At 35.9% G+C, this 27,569-nt stretch overlaps 3 protein-coding genes and 1 long non-coding RNA gene across 8 annotated transcripts; 1 reads left to right on the top strand and 3 right to left on the bottom strand.

Moving 5' to 3' along the window:
• Positions 1 to 76: 76 nt before the first annotated feature.
• Positions 77 to 23,535, top strand: LOC120335165 (uncharacterized). Of its 2 annotated transcripts, none has more exons than XR_013480333.1 (6): positions 77 to 171; positions 6,938 to 7,124; positions 13,868 to 14,054; positions 20,832 to 21,019; positions 21,371 to 21,448; positions 23,053 to 23,535. It is a non-coding gene; the product is annotated as an uncharacterized LOC120335165 (long non-coding RNA). The 2 variants fall into 2 exon arrangements; XR_013480332.1 differs by lacking the exon at positions 23,053 to 23,535 and adding an exon at positions 22,001 to 22,042.
• LOC144432010 (uncharacterized) lies at positions 2,254 to 5,125 on the bottom strand. 2 transcript variants are annotated; one of them, XM_078120004.1, is made up of 4 exons: positions 4,711 to 5,125; positions 3,913 to 4,005; positions 3,182 to 3,321; positions 2,254 to 2,743 (listed from the first exon to the last, which is right to left on the bottom strand). In XM_078120004.1, the coding sequence occupies exons 1-4, from the start codon at positions 4,982 to 4,984 to the stop codon at positions 2,555 to 2,557; spliced, it is 696 nt and encodes a 231-aa protein (XP_077976130.1). In that variant the 5' UTR covers positions 4,985 to 5,125; the 3' UTR covers positions 2,254 to 2,554. The 2 variants fall into 2 exon arrangements, with proteins under 2 accessions (XP_077976130.1, XP_077976129.1); XM_078120003.1 differs by having other exon boundaries at positions 2,261 to 2,743; positions 3,182 to 3,399; positions 4,711 to 5,102.
• On the bottom strand, positions 9,233 to 12,153 carry LOC144432079 (uncharacterized). Of its 3 annotated transcripts, none has more exons than XM_078120126.1 (4): positions 11,641 to 12,153; positions 10,835 to 10,927; positions 10,104 to 10,243; positions 9,233 to 9,662 (listed from the first exon to the last, which is right to left on the bottom strand). In XM_078120126.1, the coding sequence occupies exons 1-4, from the start codon at positions 11,912 to 11,914 to the stop codon at positions 9,474 to 9,476; spliced, it is 696 nt and encodes a 231-aa protein (XP_077976252.1). In that variant the 5' UTR covers positions 11,915 to 12,153; the 3' UTR covers positions 9,233 to 9,473. The 3 variants fall into 3 exon arrangements, with proteins under 3 accessions (XP_077976252.1, XP_077976251.1, XP_077976250.1); XM_078120125.1 differs by having other exon boundaries at positions 9,234 to 9,662; positions 10,104 to 10,318; XM_078120124.1 differs by having other exon boundaries at positions 9,234 to 9,662; positions 10,104 to 10,321; positions 11,641 to 12,152.
• LOC120335160 (uncharacterized) lies at positions 16,131 to 18,987 on the bottom strand. The gene is made up of 4 exons (XM_039402654.2): positions 18,605 to 18,987; positions 17,799 to 17,891; positions 17,068 to 17,285; positions 16,131 to 16,626 (listed from the first exon to the last, which is right to left on the bottom strand). The coding sequence occupies exons 1-4, from the start codon at positions 18,876 to 18,878 to the stop codon at positions 16,438 to 16,440; spliced, it is 774 nt and encodes a 257-aa protein (XP_039258588.2). The 5' UTR covers positions 18,879 to 18,987; the 3' UTR covers positions 16,131 to 16,437.
• Positions 23,536 to 27,569: the final 4,034 nt, after the last annotated feature.

Genomic DNA, 27,569 nt, shown 5'->3' on the forward strand with positions numbered 1-27,569 from the left:
CGTTTGGCGTTCAAACATTGGAAAAACATTTGAAACGAAATCTTTCCTTTTCCGATTGTAAAATACCAAAACATTATTTGAAAGCGATGTTTCAACTATATTATGCCATTGTCTTGGAAATCTTCCTCGCTACCACAGAAACTGTTGCTGCCGACCTCTTTATATAATAAGGTAAGTCTAGTTATTGTAAATGCTTACAAATCGGCACAGTAAAACCAAAATAGCTTTTTAGAGAAGAACTTCTCTGATCTTTCGTTATTAATGTTGGATCAGGGGACATCTTTAGCTTTGTGTTTCAATGCTGTGTCTGTTTCAGTTTTGATTTTAGGGGATGCCTTGTGTCTACTTTTAGGTTTGATCTTTAGATCTGAAAATTACAAAATACATTTTCCTAAAACCTCAAAATTTTACATAATCTAATTTTGCTCTACCTCCGAAATAACGCTTGTTTGTCTTATTCTTGGCGTGATTTTAATATTACTAATTGTTTTGTGGGTGTGTTATGGGCGTGGTGCACAAAGAAATGGTGTGACTGCCGAAAAACGAAATAATACTCTACACGAAAATACCGCTTTTGATAATAAAGCTGAATCTAATAATTTTTCCGCTCTATAATATGGCGAATTTACTTTTAACAAATTCGGAAATTTAATATTTTTAACTTTATTTTCCGAACTCTGTTTACTAATCGTTTTCTTAAATTTTTTAATTACAATTTGTTGCTGCAACAAATTATGATGTGTCAAGTTTGGATTGGTAGTTATGTAATTCTACGTACCTGTGACGTATTTATGTTTGTGCCGATCATAGCACGAGTCTAGCGATTAGTGATTTTCAAACTTATTTGGTGGCGCGGTGGTCTAATGAAACATTCCTCAGACTTGAGGCATTTAATTATCTTTTATATTCTGGATTGTCTAATATAAATATATAAAGCAAACTTAAAAGTTGTTGAACAGAATTTTATCAAAAGGTGTTTGTTTATAATCAAACAATATACACATAATAATAACGACTCTTAGATTTGAATGTGGAACTTCTGGGATGCATCGACGGAACACAAAAATGTTTCGGAACCCTTGTTGATAACCACTGTCACTGACATATGAAAGATGTTTAGTTCTCTCTTGGCCTGTCCGCTCTATACTGTCTAACTGTGTTAACCTGTTCCTATCGTAATTGAAATACGTAATACAAACGAAATAATGCACTTGTCTTTTCATATTGTCAAAGTATTGCTGAGACCGCTGGTGGAATTTAAAATTGTAAGAACGGATCATTTTTGTATCGAACACACTGACAGCATGTTCCCTCACTCAGAAAATGCAATTATGCAACAACTTAGGCCATATTGACATACCTTTACATAAATATAATATATATAACTTTCAAAGGTGCTCCCGAAGAATGTGTACCAAGGTGGCGCACAATCTGAACTTATCATGTGTACCAGGTTAGGGTTCAGGTTGGTACGAATCTTGGTACGAATACTTCCGGAGCGCCCTTTCAAAGCGCCAAATAAAACGTTCGTCATCAGCTGCGGTGCATGTTACTCATTTGATTTGGTAGTCTAACATCTAAAACTAATAAGAGTTACGCGAACCCGCTGAATCCCACCTGTGCTAATGACACTCGAAACTAACAATACGTCGAGCATACGTTTTCTCTTACGCATTTTGAAACGGGCATGTAAAGTTTACCGGTCTCAGCAGCAGCAGAGTACTGATCGACACCGTAGACGTAGAAGGAAGGTTGAGTTGTTTCGTACAGGACTGTGACTGTTTGGCATGTTTTCGTGGAGCTGGTGTCATACCGCCGAAGTCGGAGTTAAAATACTCTATTCGTCAAAGTTGGAATTGCAAACTTTTTATTGGTGATGATAGGAGTCAAAATTTGTTACAGAAAATCAAAAAGCATCAAGTTTAATAGGCTTTCTTTAATAGTCTTTTGAGGGAGGCTTGGATACGCCGAAATTTTTGATTTTTTGGATCTGGCGTCGCAATTTCGTAAATTTTCAACGAATCCGAATCTCTAGTTCCATGTGTCTCAGTTTTAACTCATTGAGGCGATAGCGCAGCAGAAATCTTTAATTGGATAGAGTTACCTTTTTATGTTAGCAATTTTATTTGGATGAAAAAAGCACCATTTGCCGTTTATAATTTCACAATTTTTTTTCAAATTGGGTCGTTTCAGAAGAAGGTCAGGAACCGCTAAACCCATAGTCTACCACCCGTAAAACGATTAACATTACAAGCATGATAAGTTTTTATTACATAGTTACAGCTAGAGAAATAATACCAAAAGCAGAATGCAGTGAATATAGCCGCAAATGATTGCTGTTGTGGAATACTTTTGTCAAAGAAAAAGTCTAAGGAACGTATACCGTCTTACAACATTACTGTTGGTCAGAGTCAAGATGGAGGCTAATCTCGATTCAAATGCTTCGTAAAGTGAGTCTTGTATTAGAGACCAATTCATAGCAAGTTTGTCAATGACTCGATAGATTAGAAATGAACTTATTATTGATGATTAAACAATCCCGTTCTTGCAACACTTAATATTCACAAAGGGCCCCTAAGCGGTGCCATCCATGATCTGCAGTGTGCAACCCTTGTTCGTCTGTTTTAGGGTTCCTGTTTACAACTAAACCAATCAAATCTTGACCATTAAGATTTATCGGATAACCGCGGTGCCACATCGTATAGGGTGCAGGGTTCCCATTCGAAAGAAAGGTGTTTCCTGTCTGCAAAAAATGTAAATGTTAACAAAATAGAAATGCGCAAACATAGGCACACAATTTTGGCGGTGATAGCTTTGGAACATTTTTAAGAATCAAGTGCAATTCAGCAGACCGCATGTAACTATTTGTGACCAGTCTTAAACCGTACATGATTTTAAATTTGTTTAGACAAATTATTGATCCATTGAGGTTGTAAATTTTTTTTATATTTTCAATGTAATTGCAACTAATTGGAAGGGTAAATCCATTTTTTCTCCATTTCCAAGATTCGTCAAAATTTCTGTTCGAGTCTCAGTACATGTCATGTTGATGGTTAGTCGAATTCAATCCGAATCATTTCTCTCAGATAGCTCGAGTCATTGAAAAACTTGACTCGTACCGAGTCAATGAGTCAAGTCTGCCCAACATTTACTGCCCATTTACAGGTATTATAATACTTACATTTGGATCGTGCGACATCCCAAGCCAAATGAAAATATCTCGTGATTTTTGGCGAAGATATTCAATCACAAGATTGTAGTGGTTTTCAGAGTAAATATTAGCGAGTTCCCAACCATTTGACTCGCACATATTGGTAGCATCTAAAAAGGTTACGCCTTTTTCGTCGTATAAGATGGCTTGAAAGCATTTGCCGTTGTAAAAAAGTGCAGCACAGACTTCTGAATGTGTATACAAAGTTGCAAATGTAATCGGAATATTGAACAGAACTGACATCAGTTTTGATGGGGAGCGCATACCGTTAATCAAAGTCGAAAGTTTTTTTTTATACTTTTCAAGGTTCTAACTTGTTTTATTTTCTTGCCATCACAAGATTTGACTTCAAATTCAAATTGTTTAGTTTGGACCTGAGTTTTTCATGACAATTATTTAGAATTCCAGAATACTTTTGTTGTATATATAAAATTTATGCACATAAATACATACCGAGGATTTATAAATGACATACAATTGCGTGTAACTCATATTTTCGGACCCAATCATATTTTCGATTTGATAAACTAACTATTAGCTAAGATTTTCTGATATGGACATCGACGATTAAATATGTTATCTCCTGCTTAGGGTCACGCATGTTTCCAAATAGCAGTTAAATAGCTTTCGAGTGACTGCTAATACAGAGTTCAGCCAAAGCACTTTGTGTGTGATACATTACATGCTTGTTTCAAAATAACCTGAATTTCGTTTCACCAACATGCTGATAGTTCTGTTCATTTGATCCATCATTTCCGACATTTTGTCAATTCTGGTATTCATAGATTCGGTAGCTTAAAAAATAACAGAAAGTATTATCACACTCTTTTGGTTATAGAGTCAGCAGAGATTCATATATGGGTTTTTAGTTTCCATCGGTAGAGGTTTCAACGTAGAGTGAGTCACTCTACCATAGCCCTACACTCGAACGAAACTTGATCGAACATATCTCGAAGAAAAACTAGTCTTGATCGAGCATAAAGAAATATATTATCCGAAAAAGGTCATGTTATATAGTATACGTTTGTTATCCAAATATGGGACGTTAATGAATGACCAAATTAAATGGCTAATTTCTCGCTGTTAGTGTAAGACACGGTAGTGATCACATATTGTATGATTGAAATTTTCCGGCCGAAAAGAATTGAAGAATCTTCCTAGAGGTTATGAAGTTTTGAAATATCGTGATATGGGCGATTCCGTTCTGAGCTGACGACTAGGGCTATATTTGGCGTTGGCCTATAAATTAGATTTATATGTGAAGGGTATCAATGTAGCGTACGTAGGGACCTACATCGTAATGTTTTTCTGAAATAAGAGCACATTTTAGTGAGTTCCATACAAAAGAGAACCGGGTTTTAAATTTTTGACTCTCAGCTCTGTCTTCACGAATTATAATATGTATGTGGAACGGATGTTAGACAAGGGAACGGGATAAGGCGTAGGCAACATATAAGCGGTTTTATCGTAAACAAAAAAACTATTTTAATCGTAGTTACCTGCTGAAATTTTTGCTTCAATAATGTCATCAACCCTCTCGTAATCAACGGTTCCTTTTGGTCCAATATCCCCCTTATCACCTTTGAACCCTTGGGTGCCGCGTTTACCGGGTCTGCCTTGTGTAGTTTGGTTCCCATGTGACGTCACAGGACTATCTGGCGTCAGAAACAATGCACATATTCGCTGGCACACTTGTTGCTGATTGCCGAGTCCACATGATAGACTGATTGCAAGTGCGCATAACGTGATCTTGAATATAAGACTGGCTCTCATCTTTGCACTAGGTGTATTTTCAAAATACCGCTTCTACAAAGTCCCTCTTACAAATAAGGTATTGAAATCTAGTGCATACTTGATCACAAAGCAATACGGCAGATATTGAGCAAAAATTAACCTTTTATGCGTAATGGAAATATTTGTGATGATATTTGAGGCATTACCAAGCTTGGGACGGATTGCAATATAAGTGTATCTTTCCTTACCTTGTTCACTTTCCATTGCTATTACCAAATCGCGAGTTACTATTACATCGAAATGCATGGTAAATTGTTTGTATTTTTGAATACCCACAAAATTACAGGAAATACTTCAAACCTTTTTCTGTGCGATACATAAGCAAACAGTAACTTTGACACCCGATGCATTACCGTAACATAGCACATTCAAGTCGATAATATTTTTAATATCAGTACAATCTGTGATTTATTTGACGCGAAAGAGACCAATGTGTGTACATTTTTTGTATTTGTTTTTCCTATCTCCTTATTAACTGTTTGATACATCTTTAGAGTGCTAAAAGTCAGCAACTTTGATTATCCCGTTTTAAACAGAAATCCAATAAATCAAAGTTTACTATGAATTTTGAATGAAGACTAATTACTATTGTATCTCTTTACATTTTCACTGGACTCTCAAAACCAGTTGTTTTACCCAACGTTTCCTATTTAAAAAAAAAAAATTGCCACCGTACGGATTTTTTGCTCAGCCCAAAATTGCTCGTACAAGGAAAATGACGTATTCGTGTTGACGGTGGTAGACACTGACGATATGGTACATTATGTCGATATAGTTGTTCAGTAGACAAAACTGAATTTAGATAGTTCATAAAAGGTGAATCGCATGAGACAACACGGCTGAAATTTATGAGAATATGATGGGAGACTCCTAATATGGAAATCTTCTCGCTGTACATAACGTTTAACAACCCACAAATAGAAGGAAATAATTTCAAAGTATGACCTAATCTCAAATTAGAGATGCGATTAGCTCTTCGACACAAGTATCGACACAGCTTCTTCTAAAATACACGAATATTACTTTCACGTATTTGGAAAAGTATGCTGAATTGGACCCGAAGGCATCTATAGGAGCATTACGTGTTTTATTTTCGCGCTACTAGTGCTATGAAGGGGTTTATGACTAATTTGGCAACATCAAAAAATGTCCGCAAAATAATAAAGGGGGTTGAGAAAACTGATCTAAAGCATGGGTTTTCAAAGTGCTACATACGGAGCCCCAGAGTTCCGTGCAAGAAGCCACGTGCCTCCGCGAGCTATTCGTTTACTTATTAAAACACTGACTTGGTTAATAACTGTCCAAAGGAGCAGTAACAGTATTAATGAAATTTTACAACGGTAACGTGAATTCTAATATGAATTTATCTAAACGCTGTAATAAATAATGCCATTTTTTTAATTACCGCCTTGCTACCAGATTTTGACACTTATTCATTGATATGTTTGTGAAATTGTTAAATCTGTGTGTCAAATTTATTGTTGAGCTCTGTAAATAATAGTCAACACCTTCACGAGCCCCAAAATGCTAAAAGTTTGAGAACCCGTAATATAAAATACCCAACGACTACATTGTTGATATAGTAACTTGATATTATTTCAAATTTGAAATTGTCCGTTACGGCATCGAATTCCGCGCCAAAATATACATCAAGTTTCAAACGCGAAAGATTCTTTCCTATAGAATAAATATACAGAGTCCGGATAGTAACGTAATAGATAATTATTTATTCGTTTTTACAACAGCGAATAACACTACTAAAATATTCCACAAAATAAGTGATATATTAGTGTAACTCATAATCCATTTTCATTATTGAGGGCATTTATGAAATGCTTTGCGCAATGCAATTCATACGAATGATTGGCCCATGTTGAAAATAAAAATCAATTACCAAGTTATGCATGTTAAAATATTGATTATTTTTAAAAGGGTCTCATAATCGACGCGTTTGGCGTTCAAACATTGGAAAAACATTTGAAACGAAATCTTTCCTTTTCCGATTGTAAACTACCAAAACATTATTTGAAAGCGATGTTTCAACTATATTATGCCATTGTCTTGGAAATCTTCCTCGCTACCACAGAAACTGTTGCTGCCGACCTCTTTATATAATAAGGTAAGTCTAGTTATTGTAAATGCTTACAAATCGGCACAGTAAAACCAAAATAGCTTTTTAGAGAAGAACTTCTCTGATCTTTCGTTATTAATGTTGGATCAGGGGACATCTTTAGCTTTGTGTTTCAATGCTGTGTCTGTTTCAGTTTTGATTTTAGGGGATGCCTTGTGTCTACTTTTAGGTTTGATCTTTAGATCTGAAAATTACAAAATACATTTTCCTAAAACCTCAAAATTTTACATAATCTAATTTTGCTCTACCTCCGAAATAACGTTTGTTTGTCTTATTCTTGGCGTGATTTTAATATTACTAATTGTTTTGTGGGTGTGATATGGGCGTGGTGCACAAAGAAATGGTGTGACTGCCGAAAAACGAAATAATACTCTACACGAAAATACCGCTTTTGATAATAAAGCTGAATCTAATAATTTTTCCGCTCTATAATATGGCGAATTTACTTTTAACAAATTCGGAAATTTAATATTTTTAACTTTATTTTCCGAACTCTGTTTACTAATCGTTTTCTTAAACTTTTTATTTACAATTTGTTGCTGCAACAAATTATGATGTGTCAAGTTTGGATTGGTAGTTATGTAATTCTACGTACCTGTGACGTATTTATGTTTGTGCCGATCATAGCACGAGTCTAGCGATTAGTGATTTTCAAACTTATTTGGTGGCGCGGTGGTCTAATGAAACATTTCTCAGACTTGAGGCATTTAATTATCTTTTATATTCTGGATTGTCTAATATAAATATATAAAGCAAACTTAAAAGTTGTTGAACAGAATTTTATCAAAAGGTGTTTGTTTATAATCAAACAATATACACATAATAATAACGACTCTTAGATTTGAATGTGGAACTTCTGGGCTGCATCGACGGAACACAAAAATGTTTCGGAACCCTTGTTGATAACCACTGTCACTGACATATGAAAGATGTTTAGTTCTCTCTTGGCCTGTCCGCTCTATACTGTCTAACTGTGTTAACCTGTTCCTATCGTAATTGAAATACGTAATACAAACGAAATAATGCACTTGTCTTTTCATATTGTCAAAGTATTGTTGAGACCGCTGGTGGAATTTAAAATTGTAAGAACGGATCATTTTTGTATCGAACACACTGACAGCATGTTCCCTCACTCAGAAAATGCAATTATGCAACAACTTAGGCCATATTGACATACCTTTACATAAATATAATATATATAACTTTCAAAGGTGCTCCCGAAGAATGTGTACCAAGGTGGCGCACAATCTGAACTTATCATGTGTACCAGGTTAGGGTTCAGGTTGGTACGAATCTTGGTACGAATACTTCCGGAGCGCCCTTTCAAAGCGCCAAATAAAACGTTCGTCATCAGCTGCGGTGCATGTTACTCATTTGATTTGGTAGTCTAACATCTAAAACTAATAAGAGTTACGCGAACCCGCTGAATCCCACCTGTGCTAATGACACTCGAAACTAACAATACGTCGAGCATACGTTTTCTCTTACGCATTTTGAAACGGGCATGTAAAGTTTACCGGTCTCAGCAGCAGCAGAGTACTGATCGACACCGTAGACGTAGAAGGAAGGTTGAGTTGTTTCGTACAGGACTGTGACTGTTTGGCATGTTTTCGTGGAGCTGGTGTCATACCGCCGAAGTCGGAGTTAAAATACTCTATTCGTCAAAGTTGGAATTGCAAACTTTTCATTGGTGATGATAGGAGTCAAAATTTGTTACAGAAAATCAAAAAGCATCAAGTTTAATAAGCTTTCTTTAATAGTCTTTTGAGGGAGGCTTGGATACGCCGAAATTTTTGATTTTTTGGATCTGGCGTCGCAATTTCGTAAATTTTCAACGAATCCGAATCTCTAGTTCCACGTGTCTCAGTTTTAACTCATTGAGGCGATAGCGCAGCAGAAATCTTTAATTGGATAGAGTTACCTTTTTATGTTAGCAATTTTATTTGGATGAAAAAAAGCACCATTTGCCGTTTATAATTTCACAATTTTTTTTCAAATTGGGTCGTTTCAGAAGAAGGTCAGGAACCGCTAAACCCATGGTCTACCACCCGTAAAACGATTAACATTACAAGCATGATAAGTTTTTATTACATAGTTACAGCTAGAGAAATAATACCAAAAGCAGAATGCAGTGAATATAGCCGCAAATAATTGCTGTTGTGGAATACTTTTGTCAAAGAAAAAGTCTAATGAACGTATACCGAGGCTAATCTCGATTCAAATGCTTCGTAAAGTGAGTCTTGTATTAGAGATCAATTCATAGCAAGTTTGTCAATGACTCGATAGATTAGAAATGAACTTATTATTGATGATTAAACAATCCCGTTCTTGCAACACTTAATATTCACAAAGGGCCCCTAAGCGGTGCCATCCATGATCTGCAGTGTGCAACCCTTGTTCGTCTGTTTTAGGGTTCCTGTTTACAACTAAACCAATCAAATCTTGACCATTAAGATTTATCGGATAACCGCGGTGCCACATCGTATAGGGTGCAGGGTTCCCATTCGAAAGAAAGGTGTTTCCTGTCTGCAAAAAATGTAAATGTTAACAAAATAGAAATGCGCAAACATAGGCACACAATTTTGGCGGTGATAGCTTTGGAACATTTTTAAGAATCAAGTGCAATTCAGCAGACCGCATGTAACTATTTGTGACCAGTCTTAAACCGTACATGATTTTAAATTTGTTTAGAAGACAAATTATTGATCCATTGAGGTTGTAAATTTTTTTTATATTTTCAATGTAATTGCAACTAATTGGAAGGGTAAATCCATTTTTTCTCCATTTCCAAGATTCGTCAAAATTTCTGTTCGAGTCTCAGTACATGTCATGTTGATGGTTAGTCGAATTCAATCCGAATCATTTCTCTCAGATAGCTCGAGTCATTGAAAAACTTGACTCGTACCGAGTCAATGAGTCAAGTCTGCCCAACATTTACTGCCCATTTACAGGTATTATAATACTTACATTTGGATCGTGCGACATCCCAAGCCAAATGAAAATATCTCGTGATTTTTGGCGAAGATATTCAATCACAAGATTGTAGTGGTTTTCAGAGTAAATATTAGCGAGTTCCCAACCATTTGACTCGCACATATTGGTAGCATCTAAAAAGGTTACGCCTTTTTCGTCGTATAAGATGGCTTGAAAGCATTTGCCGTTGTAAAAAAGTGCAGCACAGCCTTCTGAATGTGTATACAAAGTTGCAAATGTAATCGGAATATTGAACAGAACTGACATCAGTTTTGATGGGGAGCGCATACCGTTAATCAAAGTCGAAAGTTTTTTTTTATACTTTTCAAGGTTCTAACTTGTTTTATTTTCTTGCCATCACAAGATTTGACTTCAAATTCAAATTGTTTAGTTTGGACCTGAGTTTTTCATGACAATTATTTAGAATTCCAGAATACTTTTGTTGTATATATAAAATTTATGCACATAAATACATACCGAGGATTTATAAATGACATACAATTGCGTGTAACTCATATTTTCGGACCCAATCATATTTTCGATTTGATAAACTAACTATTAGCTAAGATTTTCTGATATGGACATCGACGATTAAATATGTTATCTCCTGCTTAGGGTCACGCATGTTTCCAAATAGCAGTTAAATAGCTTTCGAATGACTGCTAATACAGAGTTCAGCCAAAGCACTTTGTGTGTGATACATTACATGCTTGTTTCAAAATAACCTGAATTTCGTTTCACCAACATGCTGATAGTTCTGTTCATTTGATCCATCATTTCCGACATTTTGTCAATTCTGGTATTCATAGATTCGGTAGCTTAAAAAATAACAGAAAGTATTATCACACTCTTTTGGTTATAGAGTCAGCAGAGATTCATATATGGGTTTTTAGTTTCCATCGGTAGAGGTTTCAACGTAGAGTGAGTCACTCTACCATAGCCCTACACTCGAACGAAACTTGATCGAACATATCTCGAAGAAAAACTAGTCTTGATCGAGCATAAAGAAATATATTATCCGAAAAAGGTCATGTTATATAGTATACGTTTGTTATCCAAATATGGCACGTTAATGAATGACCAAATTAAATGGCTAATTTCTCGCTGTTAGTGTAAGACACGGTAGTGATCACATATTGTATGATTGAAATGTTCCGGCCGAAAAGAATTGAAGAATCTTCCTAGAGGTTATGAAGTTTTGAAATATCGTGATATGGGCGATTCCGTTCTGAGCTGACGACTAGGGCTATATTTGGCGTTGGCCTATAAATTAGATTTATATGTGAAGGGTATCAATGTAGCGTACGTAGGGACCTACATCGTAATGTTTTTCTGAAATAAGAGCACATTTTAGTGAGTTCCATACAAAAGAGAACCGGGTTTTAAATTTTTGACTCTCAGCTCTGTCTTCACGAATTATAATATGTATGTGGAACGGATGTTAGACAAGGGAACGGGATAAGGCGTAGGCAACATATAAGCGGTTTTATCGTAAACAAAAAAACAAAAAAACTATTTTAATCGTAGTTACCTGCTGAAATATTTGCTTCAATAATGTCATCAACCCTCTCGTAATCAACGGTTCCTTTTGGTCCAATATCCCCCTTATCACCTTTGAACCCTTGGGCGCCGCGTTTACCGGGTCTGCCTTGTGTAGTTTGGTTCCCATGTGACGTCACAGGACTATCTGGCGTCAGAAACAATGCACATATTCGCTGGCACACTTGTTGCTGATTGCCGAGTCCACATGATAGACTGATTGCAAGTGCGCATAACGTGATCTTGAATATAAGACTGGCTCTCATCTTTGCACTAGGTGTATTTTCAAAATACCGCTTCTACAAAGTCCCTCTTACAAATAAGGTATTGAAATCTAGTGCATACTTGATCACAAAGCAATACGGCAGATATTGAGCAAAAATTAACCTTTTATGCGTAATGGAAATATTTGTGATGATATTTGAGGCATTACCAAGCTTGGGACGGATTGCAATATAAGTGTATCTTTCCTTACCTTGTTCACTTTCCATTGCTATTACCAAATCGCGAGTTACTATTACATCGAAATGCATGGTAAATTGTTTGTATTTTTGAATACCCACAAAATTACAGGAAATACTTCAAACCTTTTTCTGTGCGATACATAAGCAAACAGTAACTTTGACACCCGATGCATTACCGTAACATAGCACATTCAAGTCGATAATATTTTTAATATCAGTACAATCTGTGATTTATTTGACGCGAAAGAGACCAATGTGTGTACATTTTTTGTATTTGTTTTTCCTATCTCCTTATTAACTGTTTGATACATCTTTAGAGTGCTAAAAGTCAGCAACTTTGATTATCCCGTTTTAAACAGAAATCCAATAAATCAAAGTTTACTATGAATTTTGAATGAAGACTAATTACTATTGTATCTCTATACATTTTCACTGGACTCTCAAAACCAGTTGTTTTACCCAACGTTTCCTATTTTAAAAAAAAAAATTGCCACCGTACGGATTTTTTGCTCAGCCCAAAATTGCTCGTACAAGGAAAATGACGTATTCGTGTTGACGGTGGTAGACACTGACGATATGGTACATTATGTCGATATAGTTGTTCAGTAGACAAAACTGAATTTAGATAGTTTATAAAAGGTGAATCGCATGAGACAACACGGCTGAAATTTATGAGAATATGATGGGAGACTCCTAATATGGAAATCTTCTCGCTGTACATAACGTTTAACAACCCACAAATAGAAGGAAATAATTTCAAAGTATGACCTAATCTCAAATTAGAGATGCGATTAGCTCTTCGACACAAGTATCGACACAGCTTCTTGTAAAATACACGAATATTACTTTCACGTATTTGGAAAAGTATGCTGAATTGGACCCGAAGGCATCTATAGGAGCATTACGTGTTTTATTTTCGCGCTACTAGTGCTATGAAGGGGTTTATGACTAATTTGGCAACATCAAAAAATGTCCGCAAAATAATAAAGGGGGTTGAGAAAACTGATCTAAAGCATGGGTTTTCAAAGTGCTACATACGGAGCCCCAGAGTTCCGTGCAAGAAGCCACGTGCCTCCGCGAGCTATTCGTTTACTTATTAAAACACTGACTTGGTTAATAACTGTCCAAAGGAGCAGTAACAGTATTAATGAAATTTTACAACGGTAACGTGAATTCTAATATGAATTTATCTAAACGCTGTAATAAATAATGCCATTTTTTTAATTACCGCCTTGCTACCAGATTTTGACACTTATTCATTGATATGTTTGTGAAATTGTTAAATCTGTGTGTCAAATTTATTGTTGAGCTCTGTAAATAATAGTCAACACCTTCACGAGCCCCAAAATGCTAAAAGTTTGAGAACCCGTAATATAAAATACTCAACGACTACATTGTTGATATAGTAACTTGATTTTATTTCAAATTTGAAATTGTCCGTTACGGCATCGAATTCCGCGCCAAAATATACATCAAGTTTCAAACGCGAAAGATTCTTTCCTATAGAATAAATATACAGAGTCCGGATAGTAACGTAATAGATAATTATTTATTCGTTTTTACAACAGCGAATAACACTACTAAAATATTCCACAAAATAAGTGATATATTAGTGTAACTCATAATCCATTTTCATTATTGAGGGCATTTATGAAATGCTTTGCGCGATGCAATTCATACGAATGATTGGCCCATGTTGAAAATAAAAATCAATTACCAAGTTATGCATGTTAAAATATTGATTATTTTTAAAAGGGTCTCATAATCGACGCGTTTGGCGTTCAAACATTGGAAAAACATTTGAAACGAAATCTTTCCTTTTCCGATTGTAAACTACCAAAACATTATTTGAAAGCGATGTTTCAACTATATTATGCCATTGTCTTGGAAATCTTCCTCGCTACCACAGAAACTGTTGCTGCCGACCTCTTTATATAATAAGGTAAGTCTAGTTATTGTAAATGCTTACAAATCGGCACAGTAAAACCAAAATAGCTTTTTAGAGAAGAACTTCTCTGATCTTTCGTTATTAATGTTGGATCAGGGGACATCTTTAGCTTTGTGTTTCAATGCTGTGTCTGTTTCAGTTTTGATTTTAGGAGATGCCTTGTGTCTACTTTTAGGTTTGATCTTTAGATCTGAAAATTACAAAATACATTTTCCTAAAACCTCAAAATTTTACATAATCTAATTTTGCTCTACCTCCGAAATAACGTTTGTTTGTCTTATTCTTGGCGTGATTTTAATATTACTAATTGTTTTGTGGGTGTGTTATGGGCGTGGTGCACAAAGAAATGGTGTGACTGCCGAAAAACGAAATAATACTCTACACGAAAATACCGCTTTTGATAATAAAGCTGAATCTAATAATTTTTCCGCTCTATAATATGGCGAATTTACTTTTAACAAATTCGGAAATTTAATATTTTTAACTTTATTTTCCGAACTCTGTTTACTAATCGTTTTCTTAAACTTTTTAATTACAATTTGTTGCTGCAACAAATTATGATGTGTCAAGTTTGGATTGGTAGTTATGTAATTCTACGTACCTGTGACGTATTTATGTTTGTGCCGATCATAGCACGAGTCTAGCGATTAGTGATTTTCAAACTTATTTGGTGGCGCGGTGGTCTAATGAAACATTCCTCAGACTTGAGGCATTTAATTATCTTTTATATTCTGGATTGTCTAATATAAATATATAAAGCAAACTTAAAAGTTGTTGAACAGAATTTTATCAAAAGGTGTTTGTTTATAATCAAACAATATACACATAATAATAACGACTCTTAGATTTGAATGTGGAACTTCTGGGATGCATCGACGGAACACAAAAATGTTTCGGAACCCTTGTTGATAACCACTGTCACTGACATATGAAAGATGTTTAGTTCTCTCTTGGCCTGTCCGCTCTATACTGTCTAACTGTGTTAACCTGTTCCTATCGTAATTGAAATACGTAATACAAACGAAATAATGCACTTGTCTTTTCATATTGTCAAAGTATTGTTGAGACCGCTGGTGGAATTTAAAATTGTAAGAACGGATCATTTTTGTATCGAACACACTGACAGCATGTTCCCTCACTCAGAAAATGCAATTATGCAACAACTTAGGCCATATTGACATACCTTTACATAAATATAATATATATAACTTTCAAAGGTGCTCCCGAAGAATGTGTACCAAGGTGGCGCACAATCTGAACTTATCATGTGTACCAGGTTAGGGTTCAGGTTGGTACGAATCTTGGTACGAATACTTCCGGAGCGCCCTTTCAAAGCGCCAAATAAAACGTTCGTCATCAGCTGCGGTGCATGTTACTCATTTGATTTGGTAGTCTAACATCTAAAACTAATAAGAGTTACGCGAACCCGCTGAATCCCACCTGTGCTAATGACACTCGAAACTAACAATACGTCGAGCATACGTTTTCTCTTACGCATTTTGAAACGGGCATGTAAAGTTTACCGGTCTCAGCAGCAGCAGAGTACTGATCGACACCGTAGACGTAGAAGGAAGGTTGAGTTGTTTCGTACAGGACTGTGACTGTTTGGCATGTTTTCGTGGAGCTGGTGTCATACCGCCGAAGTCGGAGTTAAAATACTCTATTCGTCAAAGTTGGAATTGCAAACTTTTCATTGGTGATGATAGGAGTCAAAATTTGTTACAGAAAATCAAAAAGCATCAAGTTTAATAAGCTTTCTTTAATAGTCTTTTGAGGGAGGCTTGGATACGCCGAAATTTTTGATTTTTTGGATCTGGCGTCGCAATTTCGTAAATTTTCAACGAATCCGAATCTCTAGTTCCATGTGTCTCAGTTTTAACTCATTGAGGCGATAGCGCAGCAGAAATCTTTAATTGGATAGAGTTACCTTTTTATGTTAGCAATTTTATTTGGATGAAAAAAGCACCATTTGCCGTTTATAATTTCACAATTTTTTTTCAAATTGGGTCGTTTCAGAAGAAGGTCAGGAACCGCTAAACCCATGGTCTACCACCCGTAAAACGATTAACATTACAAGCATGATAAGTTTTTATTACATAGTTACAGCTAGAGAAATAATACCAAAAGCAGAATGCAGTGAATATAGCCGCAAATGATTGCTGTTGTGGAATACTTTTGTCAAAGAAAAAGTCTAATGAACGTATACCGTCTTACAACATTACTGTTGGTCAGAGTCAAGATGGAGGCTAATCTCGATTCAAATGCTTCGTAAAGTGAGTCTTGTATTAGAGACCAATTCATAGCAAGTTTGTCAATGACTCGATAGATTAGAAATGAACTTATTATTGATGATTAAACAATCCCGTTCTTGCAACACTTAATATTCACAAAGGGCCCCTAAGCGGTGCCATCCATGATCTGCAGTGTGCAACCCTTGTTCGTCTGTTTTAGGGTTCCTGTTTACAACTAAACCAATCAAATCTTGACCATTAAGATTTATCGGATAACCGCGGTGCCACATCGTATAGGGTGCAGGGTTCCCATTCGAAAGAAAGGTGTTTCCTGTCTGCAAAAAATGTAAATGTTAACAAAATAGAAATGCGCAAACATAGGCACACAATTTTGGCGGTGATAGCTTTGGAACATTTTTAAGAATCAAGTGCAATTCAGCAGACCGCATGTAACTATTTGTGACCAGTCTTAAACCGTACATGATTTTAAATTTGTTTAGAAGACAAAATATTGATCCATTGAGGTTGTAAATTTTTTTTATATTTTCAATGTAATTGCAACTAATTGGAAGGGTAAATCCATTTTTTCTCCATTTCCAAGATTCGTCAAAATTTCTGTTCGAGTCTCAGTACATGTCATGTTGATGGTTAGTCGAATTCAATCCGAATCATTTCTCTCAGATAGCTCGAGTCATTGGAAAACTTGACTCGTACCGAGTCAATGAGTCAAGTCTGCCCAACATTTACTGCCCATTTACAGGTATTATAATACTTACATTTGGATCGTGCGACATCCCAAGCCAAATGAAAATATCTCGTGATTTTTGGCGAAGATATTCAATCACAAGATTGTAGTGGTTTTCAGAGTAAATATTAGCGAGTTCCCAACCATTTGACTCGCACATATTGGTAGCATCTAAAAAGGTTACGCCTTTTTCGTCGTATAAGATGGCTTGAAAGCATTTGCCGTTGTAAAAAAGTGCAGCACAGACTTCTGAATGTGTATACAAAGTTGCAAATGTAATCGGAATATTGAACAGAACTGACATCAGTTTTGATGGGGAGCGCATACCGTTAATCAAAGTCGAAAGTTTTTTTTTATACTTTTCAAGGTTCTAACTTGTTTTATTTTCTTGCCATCACAAGATTTGACTTCAAATTCAAATTGTTTAGTTTGGACCTGAGTTTTTCATGACAATTATTTAGAATTCCAGAATACTTTTGTTGTATATATAAAATTTATGCACATAAATACATACCGAGGATTTATAAATGACATACAATTGCGTGTAACTCATATTTTCGGACCCAATCATATTTTCGATTTGATAAACTAACTATTAGCTAAGATTTTCTGATATGGACATCGACGATTAAATATGTTATCTCCTGCTTAGGGTCACGCATGTTTCCAAATAGCAGTTAAATAGCTTTCGAGTGACTGCTAATACAGAGTTCAGCCAAAGCACTTTGTGTGTGATACATTACATGCTTGTTTCAAAATAACCTGAATTTCGTTTCACCAACATGCTGATAGTTCTGTTCATTTGATCCATCATTTCCGACATTTTGTCAATTCTGGTATTCATAGATTCGGTAGCTTAAAAAATAACAGAAAGTATTATCACACTCTTTTGGTTATAGAGTCAGCAGAGATTCATATATGGGTTTTTAGTTTCCATCGGTAGAGGTTTCAACGTAGAGTGAGTCACTCTACCATAGCCCTACACTCGAACGAAACTTGATCGAACATATCTCGAAGAAAAACTAGTCTTGATCGAGCATAAAGAAATATATTATCCGAAAAAGGTCATGTTATATAGTATACGTTTGTTATCCAAATATGGGACGTTAATGAATGACCAAATTAAATGGCTAATTTCTCGCTGTTAGTGTAAGACACGGTAGTGATCACATATTGTATGATTGAAATTTTCCGGCCGAAAAGAATTGAAGAATCTTCCTAGAGGTTATGAAGTTTTGAAATATCGTGATATGGGCGATTCCGTTCTGAGCTGACGACTAGGGCTATATTTGGCGTTGGCCTATAAATTAGATTTATATGTGAAGGGTATCAATGTAGCGTACGTAGGGACCTACATCGTAATGTTTTTCTGAAATAAGAGCACATTTTAGTGAGTTCCATACAAAAGAGAACCGGGTTTTAAATTTTTGACTCTCAGCTCTGTCTTCACGAATTATAATATGTATGTGGAACGGATGTTAGACAAGGGAACGGGATAAGGCGTAGGCAACATATAAGCGGTTTTATCGTAAACAAAAAAACAAAAAAACTATTTTAATCGTAGTTACCTGCTGAAATATTTGCTTCAATAATGTCATCAACCCTCTCGTAATCAACGGTTCCTTTTGGTCCAATATCCCCCTTATCACCTTTGAACCCTTGGGCGCCGCGTTTACCGGGTCTGCCTTGTGTAGTTTGGTTCCCATGTGACGTCACAGGACTATCTGGCGTCAGAAACAATGCACATATTCGCTGGCACACTTGTTGCTGATTGCCGAGTCCACATGATAGACTGATTGCAAGTGCGCATAACGTGATCTTGAATATAAGACTGGCTCTCATCTTTGCACTAGGTGTATTTTCAAAATACCGCTTCTACAAAGTCCCTCTTACAAATAAGGTATTGAAATCTAGTGCATACTTGATCACAAAGCAATACGGCAGATATTGAGCAAAAATTAACCTTTTATGCGTAATGGAAATATTTGTGATGATATTTGAGGCATTACCAAGCTTGGGACGGATTGCAATATAAGTGTATCTTTCCTCACCTTGTTCACTTTCCATTGCTATTACCAAATCGCGAGTTACTATTACATCGAAATGCATGGTAAATTGTTTGTATTTTTGAATACCCACAAAATTACAGGAAATACTTCAAACCTTTTTCTGTGCGATACATAAGCAAACAGTAACTTTGACACCCGATGCATTACCGTAACATAGCACATTCAAGTCGATAATATTTTTAATATCAGTACAATCTGTGATTTATTTGACGCGAAAGAGACCAATGTGTGTACATTTTTTGTATTTGTTTTTCCTATCTCCTTATTAACTGTTTGATACATCTTTAGAGTGCTAAAAGTCAGCAACTTTGATTATCCCGTTTTAAACAGAAATCCAATAAATCAAAGTTTACTATGAATTTTGAATGAAGACTAATTACTATTGTATCTCTATACATTTTCACTGGACTCTCAAAACCAGTTGTTTTACCCAACGTTTCCTATTTTAAAAAAAAAAATTGCCACCGTACGGATTTTTTGCTCAGCCCAAAATTGCTCGTACAAGGAAAATGACGTATTCGTGTTGACGGTGGTAGACACTGACGATATGGTACATTATGTCGATATAGTTGTTCAGTAGACAAAACTGAATTTAGATAGTTCATAAAAGGTGAATCGCATGAGACAACACGGCTGAAATTTATGAGAATATGATGGGAGACTCCTAATATGGAAATCTTCTCGCTGTACATAACGTTTAACAACCCACAAATAGAAGGAAATAATTTCAAAGTATGACCTAATCTCAAATTAGAGATGCGATTAGCTCTTCGACACAAGTATCGACACAGCTTCTTGTAAAATACACAAATATTACTTTCACGTATTTGGAAAAGTATGCTGAATTGGACCCGAAGGCATCTATAGGAGCATTACGTGTTTTATTTTCGCGCTACTAGTGCTATGAAGGGGTTTATGACTAATTTGGCAACATCAAAAAATGTCCGCAAAATAATAAAGGGGGTTGAGAAAACTGATCTGAAGCATGGGTTTTCAAAGTGCTACATACGGAGCCCCAGAGTTCCGTGCAAGAAGCCACGTGCCTCCGCGAGCTATTCGTTTACTTATTAAAACACTGACTTGGTTAATAACTGTCCAAAGGAGCAGTAACAGTATTAATGAAATTTTACAACGGTAACGTGAATTCTAATATGAATTTATCTAAACGCTGTAATAAATAATGCCATTTTTTTAATTACCGCCTTGCTACCAGATTTTGACACTTATTCATTGATATGTTTGTGAAATTGTTAAATCTGTGTGTCAAATTTATTGTTGAGCTCTGTAAATAATAGTCAACAGCTTCACGAGCCCCAAAATGCTAAAAGTTTGAGAACCCGTAATATAAAATACTCAACGACTACATTGTTGATATAGTAACTTGATATTATTTCAAATTTGAAATTGTCCGTTACGGCATCGAATTCCGCGCCAAAATATACATCAAGTTTCAAACGCGAAAGATTCTTTCCTATAGAATAAATATACAGAGTCCGGATAGTAACGTAATGGATAATTATTTATTCGTTTTTACAACAGCGAATAACACTACTAAAATATTCCACAAAATAAGTGATATATTAGTGTAACTCATAATCCATTTTCATTATTGAGGGCATTTATGAAATGCTTTGCGCGATGCAATTCATACGAATAATTGGCCCATGTTGAAAATAAAAATCAATTACCAAGTTATGCATGTTAAAATATTGATTATTTTTAAAAGGGTCTCATAATCGACGCGTTTGGCGTTCAAACATTGGAAAAAACATTTGAAACGAAATCTTTCCTTTTCCGATTGTAAACTACCAAAACATTATTTGAAAGCGATGTTTCAACTATATTATGCCATTGTCTTGGAAATCTTCCTCGCTACCACAGAAACTGTTGCTGCCGACCTCTTTATATAATAAGGTAAGTCTAGTTATTGTAAATGCTTACAAATCGGCACAGTAAAACCAAAATAGCTTTTTAGAGAAGAACTTCTCTGATCTTTCGTTATTAATGTTGGATCAGGGGACATCTTTAGCTTTGTGTTTCAATGCTGTGTCTGTTTCAGTTTTGATTTTAGGGGATGCCTTGTGTCTACTTTTAGGTTTGATCTTTAGATCTGAAAATTACAAAATACATTTTCCTAAAACCTCAAAATTTTACATAATCTAATTTTGCTCTACCTCCGAAATAACGTTCCTAAATTATCAACCAACAAAAATAATTTTTAACTGAGAGCTTATTACTCCATCAACGAAATTATTTTCACAACAGGAACGCGAAGATGAAGACGCTTCTATTTCTTTTCTTTCTGTTCCTGGCAACTTTCCGATCTGCTACTGCTGTATGCTCGTGAGTACATAAATAGGATTCGAACTGTATATTTATTCCGGGGGAGATCCAATATGACGCCTTGCTCATTCATATGACGAACCACGGCATTTCGTCCGGTTACCAGTCCATGCCGGGTATGAGATTAGTTAGTCAGTTATTTTGTTTTAGATGCATGGACTTGCTGGTGGATAAACCACCTTACGGTGGGGTGAGAAGTGCAGCAGTCTACTTGCACATGATTATTCTTCGCGGGATTCGAACCTGCGAACCCACGAATGATAATGGTTGCCGGGCGTATTACTAACCCCTGGCACGATGCGCCACACCGATCTGATTAAAATACGTTAAATAAACTTTTATCAGTGCTCTTTTACATTTTTGGTTAAGATTTCTAGCTGTGAGTGAATTTATATATTAACTGTATATCTTAACAAAACTGAATATTAAAAAAATTATACAGTAACTGAATCATTTTTAAAATTTTATGGGGTCTTACAGTTGCAGCTTTTTTTTTTATAATGTATTGACAAACTTTTGAAATTGTAACGTTTCTTCTAATACTTTTTGTAGTAGTTATAGGTGCAAGAGGGGAAAGTCCGTTGAAATAATTGATAAGACAATAATTAGACACACGATTATATATATTTCGCAGCTGTTACGTTCAGTGGTTTCAAGCCCGGTGGAATACGACAATATAATAGACTTATCGCTAACGAAGGGCGGTTTGTGAATCTCTGAACTTTCATGGCACTCTACATGACACCATTTCTTTTCATTAAATAATATTATTTTCCTATCCAAACTGCCCAACATATATCGTTAAGATGCCTTGTCGAACAGGGCTTCAAATGACCTTGTGGCTAATTATTTTTTCAATTTGTGGCTTGTTTAAAATGACTATCATAACATTACCAACTCGGCAACTAGTTATGAGTAAGACTTACCTTCATATTTTCAATGATGATATGATGTTTTTCTAATGTGACACCAAAATTATACCGTGCCTTACAGCAAACGGGGTGCAGTTATCACCATTTCATGGTAGCTCCTGCCACGAACGAAACGCGCGTCTCTTTCCATGGTTTTATGGCGCTATTATCGCTATATTCACAAAGTCATGTACCAGATTTTAGTTTATCATGCGGAATTATATCTACTTAACCTGAAACTTAACCCCAAATCTATCAAAACTGTATACATAAGGTAAATGTTCCAACTTACCCAAAGATTGTCACCATCAGACAGCCCTGTCATTACAGCCAACATGCCTTGGTTTGTGGCAGCAAAATTCTACCATTCTGCCATTGGTTTTCAATTTGCTGCTGTGATGCCCGCCTCGCGCTATTGGTTCGTGGCAGCTAAGAAGTCAGCCCGCATGGTTTGACCAAAGCGGCCGTGGTTTGGAAATCCCGCCATGGTTTTGCGGCAGCTTCGGACGCCACAAAATACTAAAAAACTGCGCTTTTACAAACCAAATACTCAACAGAACCTTACGTCATGGTCAAGCTTCATTTATTTATCAAAGGCGATGCCAGTTTTAATAAAAACAATGCAAGCGGATTTGACTCATGTTGTAAAAAAACATCATTTTTAGTATTTTAAAGTTTTTTAAATAATTTCAGAGCCTCGTGAAGAAGATGCAAACGTTATCGAGGTCCCGAAATTCGAAGAGCACGTTCAATCTATCACACACTTTCCTCTGGATGATGACGCTTTTATACAACATCCCGGGCAAAAGTTCATATTGAAACCAAGACTTAAGAATAATCTTGACGACCGCGTTATACTGGCAATTCCTGAATTTGAAATAGAAGATTTTGATTATAACTTTAATTAAATTTTGAAAATATTTATTGATAGTTATTGCAGGAAGAATCATTTTGGAATCTCGCGAAATAGTTGATGAACGGAATGTATGGACTTTCTGGTTTTAATGATTTACATGTTTAGTTTATTGGGGTAAATTTTCATCTGATTTATGTTGATTTTCTTGAACTAAACTTCACTATTACTTCGTTTTGTATTTTTGTGTTCTATGTAGTGACTTTTCCATGTTCTGAGTTTCATTTTTTATGAAATAAATTTCAATATTTGCTACTAATGTGCAGTATGTCTTGCAGTCGTTTTTTACGCTCATGTAGCCTCATTCACGCTATCCGAATTGTTACATTTTGCGGTACTTTATGTAATTGTTACTCATCTCTGCCAAAATCTAAATGCTATGCTATGAGTTGATCACCCTTATCATTGCAAATAGGTATTTGAGTTAAAAGGCGAAAACGCCTGAACCAACGGTCTGTGTGTCCTTCATTAATTCCCTTCAGAATAGAAGATCGTCGAAGCATTGAAACACCATTGCAAATGTGTCGCAGCAAGAATAGTTTGGCGGGAATAGTCTCTGAAAAGCAGAATAAGAAAATTTTCGTTTGATATTCGGCAAGAAATTCCTGATATAAAAAGTATTCCGCGGACCAACAAAGGTAGAAAATCACTGGCTCGGGTTCCAAATAACTACTGTCAAAACAGCGACTGTCATAATGGCGACTTCATAATAGCGACGTAATCAAGTGAGCGAGCGACTGTCGATGTTCTGAATAGAGCGACTACACGACAGCAATTCATTCAAAACAGCGAATGCCACAACAGCGACATCACTTTCTTCATTAAATCCCAGGCTTACGCCCACACGCACTTAAGTCGCTATCATAACAGCTGAGGTAGTTGAAGTCACTAAAAAGCTGAACACTAAAAGGAAGAAGTGGATGAAATTTCTTCCGGCGAATAATGAGGTGGTTGAAGTCACTAAAAAGCTGAACACTAAAAGGAAGAAGTGGATGAAATTTTTTCCGACGAATAATGAGGTAGTTGAAGTCACTAAAAAGCTGAACACTAAAAGGAAGAAGTGGATGAAATTTTTTCCGACGAATAATGAGGTGGTCGAAGTCACGAAAAAGCTGAACACTAAAAGGAAGAAGTGGATGAAATTTATTCCGACGAATAATGAGGTGGTTGAAGTCACTGAAAAGATGAACACTGAAAGGAAGAAGGGGATGAAATTTTTTCCGACGAATAATGAGGTGGTTGAAGTCGCTGAAAAGATGAACACTAAAAGGAAGTAGATGAAATTTCTTCCGACGAATAATGAGGTGGTTGAAGTCACTTGAAAGCTGAACACTAAAAGGGAGAAGTGGATAAAAAAATTTCCGACGAATAATGAGGTGTTTGAAGTCACGAAAAACTGTAGGCTATACTAAAAGGAAGAAGTGGATGAAATTTCTCCCGACGAATAATGAGGTGTTTGAAGTCACTAAAAAGCTGAACAGTAAAAGGAAGAAGTGGATGAAATTTCTTCCGACGGATAGTGAGGAATACTTGAAAATTTAATATATTAGGAATTGGATAATTTAATGTTTGTTCTGTTCGTATTTATGAGACAATGTCCTCGTGGATTCGTTTTTTGTTTACTTTGTATATGTTATGCTCAGTTCGAGCCTGGCGAATATTGAAGGCCATGACATTCTCGTTATATTCTTTTTAATTTTGATGTAATGTGCAAACAAATTACTATATATATATTCATATCTAGCTGTTCCTGCCGTATAATGGGTATGTTGCGCCACAATGGGTGGGTTACGGCGAGGCATGTTTTGCAAATAGATATCTTGTTTTTCATCACGCGTGAAGCTGATTTTGTTATCAAATCAATTTTTCCAATCAACAAACCTTGTAATTTATAATATGTTTGTGGCCCACCTCAAAATGCCTCTGAGGCTTACCAGTGGCCCATGGCCCATTGGTTGAAAACCAGTGGTCAAACAGGACTTCGATTTGACTAATACATCATTATTCAAAGTCTTCGTGCGTGAACTGTTTGCAAAATTTATAAAAACAGATATTAAGTTCAAGGAATGAAAAACGGAATCAAAAATTAATTATATTCGGGCACAATACCACGGCAATCTATGTACAGAGATGTGTGGTCAACTGCGCGATTATTATTAATTTTTGATTCCTATTTTCGTATTTACAAAATACAACGGCGATCCATGGCGGCGACGTTCTGGACCTGCTGCGTATAAAAAATATTCGGTATTGGACTATTCGGTATTTGTTAAGAATATTCGAATTATTTGATTCGAAAATATGTGTAACGTCTTTTCCAGCTGAAGTTGACAAGCTATTATTAATTTCGTTAATTTATTTTATTTCGAAATGATCGATGTCAGTTAATTGCATAATATAGTTTATTTCCAAAAATCTCATTTGTTGTTCCGTCACAATTTTAGAATAAAAAAAGTGTTCCGCGATACAAAAAAGGTTGAAAATCACTGGTGTACGAGGTTAGGGATCAGGTTGTGCGACATCTTGGTGCGCGTACTTCAGAGTAGTACCAATATTTCAATTTCAACGGAGTTGAATTTCAATCAAATTGAATTTCAATCAAAATTAAATGTTTTCTAGAAGTAGGTATCTGATCGTTTATCAATTCATGTCAACGCGTATCATTACTTAGTCGCAGAGAAGATGTGCTGTTGCATATTATTAACAAAATTGCAACGAACTTTCGGGTATACGATCCATTTAAATTTGCGTGTGATAGAAACTTAGATCATTCAGTGGAATACTCAACTGACAGATTGAAGGAAATTAATTACCCACACAGCACGTCAGCATCTCGAGTGATGATCCGGGTGTGTTGCGCGGAACATGAAAATGAATGAAGACAGATCAATAAAAGTAAATAACGAAAAATTTATTTACATTCGCGTCTGGCAATTGGTGTTATTTGGAGCGTTTGTTTTTCTTCGCTAAACGGCTCTCTTTCTTTCGAATCGCGTAAATCAGATTCGAAAAAAATTGCGATTTGAATCGATTCAATTCATAAATCTAAAAGTGGCATGCCTACTCATCAGTCCGCTTTCAGGGTCTTCATCCAATCTCACTTCCGTCGGGATATGTTTTGGCTATTTAACTCTTCTAATGTTCGGTATTTTAGTGATTTTAACCGCCTCAAAATCGATAGGACAAAATATCATCTAACCCTAACGTACTTCTTCCTTATAGTGTTTAGCTTTTTAGTGACCTCAGCCACCTCACCACCCGTCGGAAGGAATTCCATCCACTTCTTTCTGTTAGTGTTCAGCTTTTCAGTGACCTACGCCACCTCATTATTCGTCGGAAGAAATTTCTTCCTTTTAGTGTTCAGCTTTTTAGTGACTTCAACCACCTCATTATTCGTCGGAAGAAATTTTATCCACTTCTTCCTTTTAGTGTTCATCTTTTTAGTGACTTCAACCACCTCATTATTCGTCGGATAAAATTTCATCCACTTCTTCCTTTTAGTGTTCATCTTTTTAGTGACTTCAACCACCTCATTATTCGTCGGAAGAAATTTCATCCACTCCTTCCTTTTAGTGTTCAGCTTTTTAGTGACTTCAACCACCTCATTATTCGTCGGAAGAAATTTTATCCACTTCTTCCTTTTAGTGTTCATCTTTTTAGTGACTTCAACCACCTCATTATTCGTCGGATAAAATTTCATCCACTTCTTCCTTTTAGTGTTCATCTTTTTAGTGACTTCAACCACCTCATTATTCGTCGGAAGAAATTTCATCCACTTCTTCCTTTCAGTGTTCATCTTTTTAGTGACTTCAACCACCTCATTATTCGTCGGAAGAAATTTCTTCCTTTTAGTGTTCAGCTTTTTAGTGACTTCAACCACCTCATTATTCGTTGGAAGAAATTTCATCCACTTCTTCCTTTTAGTGTTCATCTTTTTAGTGACTTCAACCACCTCATTATTCGTCGGATAAAATTTCATCCACTTCTTCCTTTTAGTGTTCATCTTTTTAGTGACTTCAACCACCTCATTATTCGTCGGAAGAAATTTCATCCACTCCTTCCTTTTAGTGTTCATCTTTTTAGTGACTTCAACCACCTCATTATTCGTCGGAAGAAATTTCATCCACTTCTTCCTTTTAGTGTTCATCTTTTTAGTGACTTCAACCACCTCATTATTCGTCGGAAGAAATTTCATCCACTTCTTCCTTTCAGTGTTCATCTTTTTAGTGACTTCAACCACCTCATTATTCGTCGGAAGAAATTTCAACCATTTCTTCCTTTTAGTGTTCAGCTTTTT

This window comes from Styela clava, chromosome 14 (assembly GCF_964204865.1).
Source record: "Styela clava chromosome 14, kaStyClav1.hap1.2, whole genome shotgun sequence".
NCBI lineage: Eukaryota > Metazoa > Chordata > Ascidiacea > Stolidobranchia > Styelidae > Styela > Styela clava.

Excerpts from the sequence above, each read along its gene's own strand:
- LOC144432010 (XM_078120003.1), bottom strand. The coding sequence starts at position 4,984 with ATGAGAGCCAGTCTTATATTCAAGATCACGTTATGCGCACTTGCAATC. Across the intron at positions 4,006-4,710 it reads TGAAGCAAAAATTTCAGCAG|CTACCGAATCTATGAATACC; the intron begins GTAACTACGATT and ends TTATTTTTTAAG. Across the intron at positions 3,400-3,912 it reads GTTGGTGAAACGAAATTCAG|AAGTCTGTGCTGCACTTTTT; the intron begins GTTATTTTGAAA and ends ATACACATTCAG.
- LOC144432079 (XM_078120124.1), bottom strand. The coding sequence starts at position 11,914 with ATGAGAGCCAGTCTTATATTCAAGATCACGTTATGCGCACTTGCAATC. Across the intron at positions 10,322-10,834 it reads GTTGGTGAAACGAAATTCAG|AAGGCTGTGCTGCACTTTTT; the intron begins GTTATTTTGAAA and ends ATACACATTCAG. Across the intron at positions 9,663-10,103 it reads GGATGTCGCACGATCCAAAT|ACAGGAAACACCTTTCTTTC; the intron begins GTAAGTATTATA and ends CATTTTTTGCAG.
- LOC120335160 (XM_039402654.2), bottom strand. The coding sequence starts at position 18,878 with ATGAGAGCCAGTCTTATATTCAAGATCACGTTATGCGCACTTGCAATC. Across the intron at positions 17,892-18,604 it reads TGAAGCAAATATTTCAGCAG|CTACCGAATCTATGAATACC; the intron begins GTAACTACGATT and ends TTATTTTTTAAG. Across the intron at positions 16,627-17,067 it reads GGATGTCGCACGATCCAAAT|ACAGGAAACACCTTTCTTTC; the intron begins GTAAGTATTATA and ends CATTTTTTGCAG.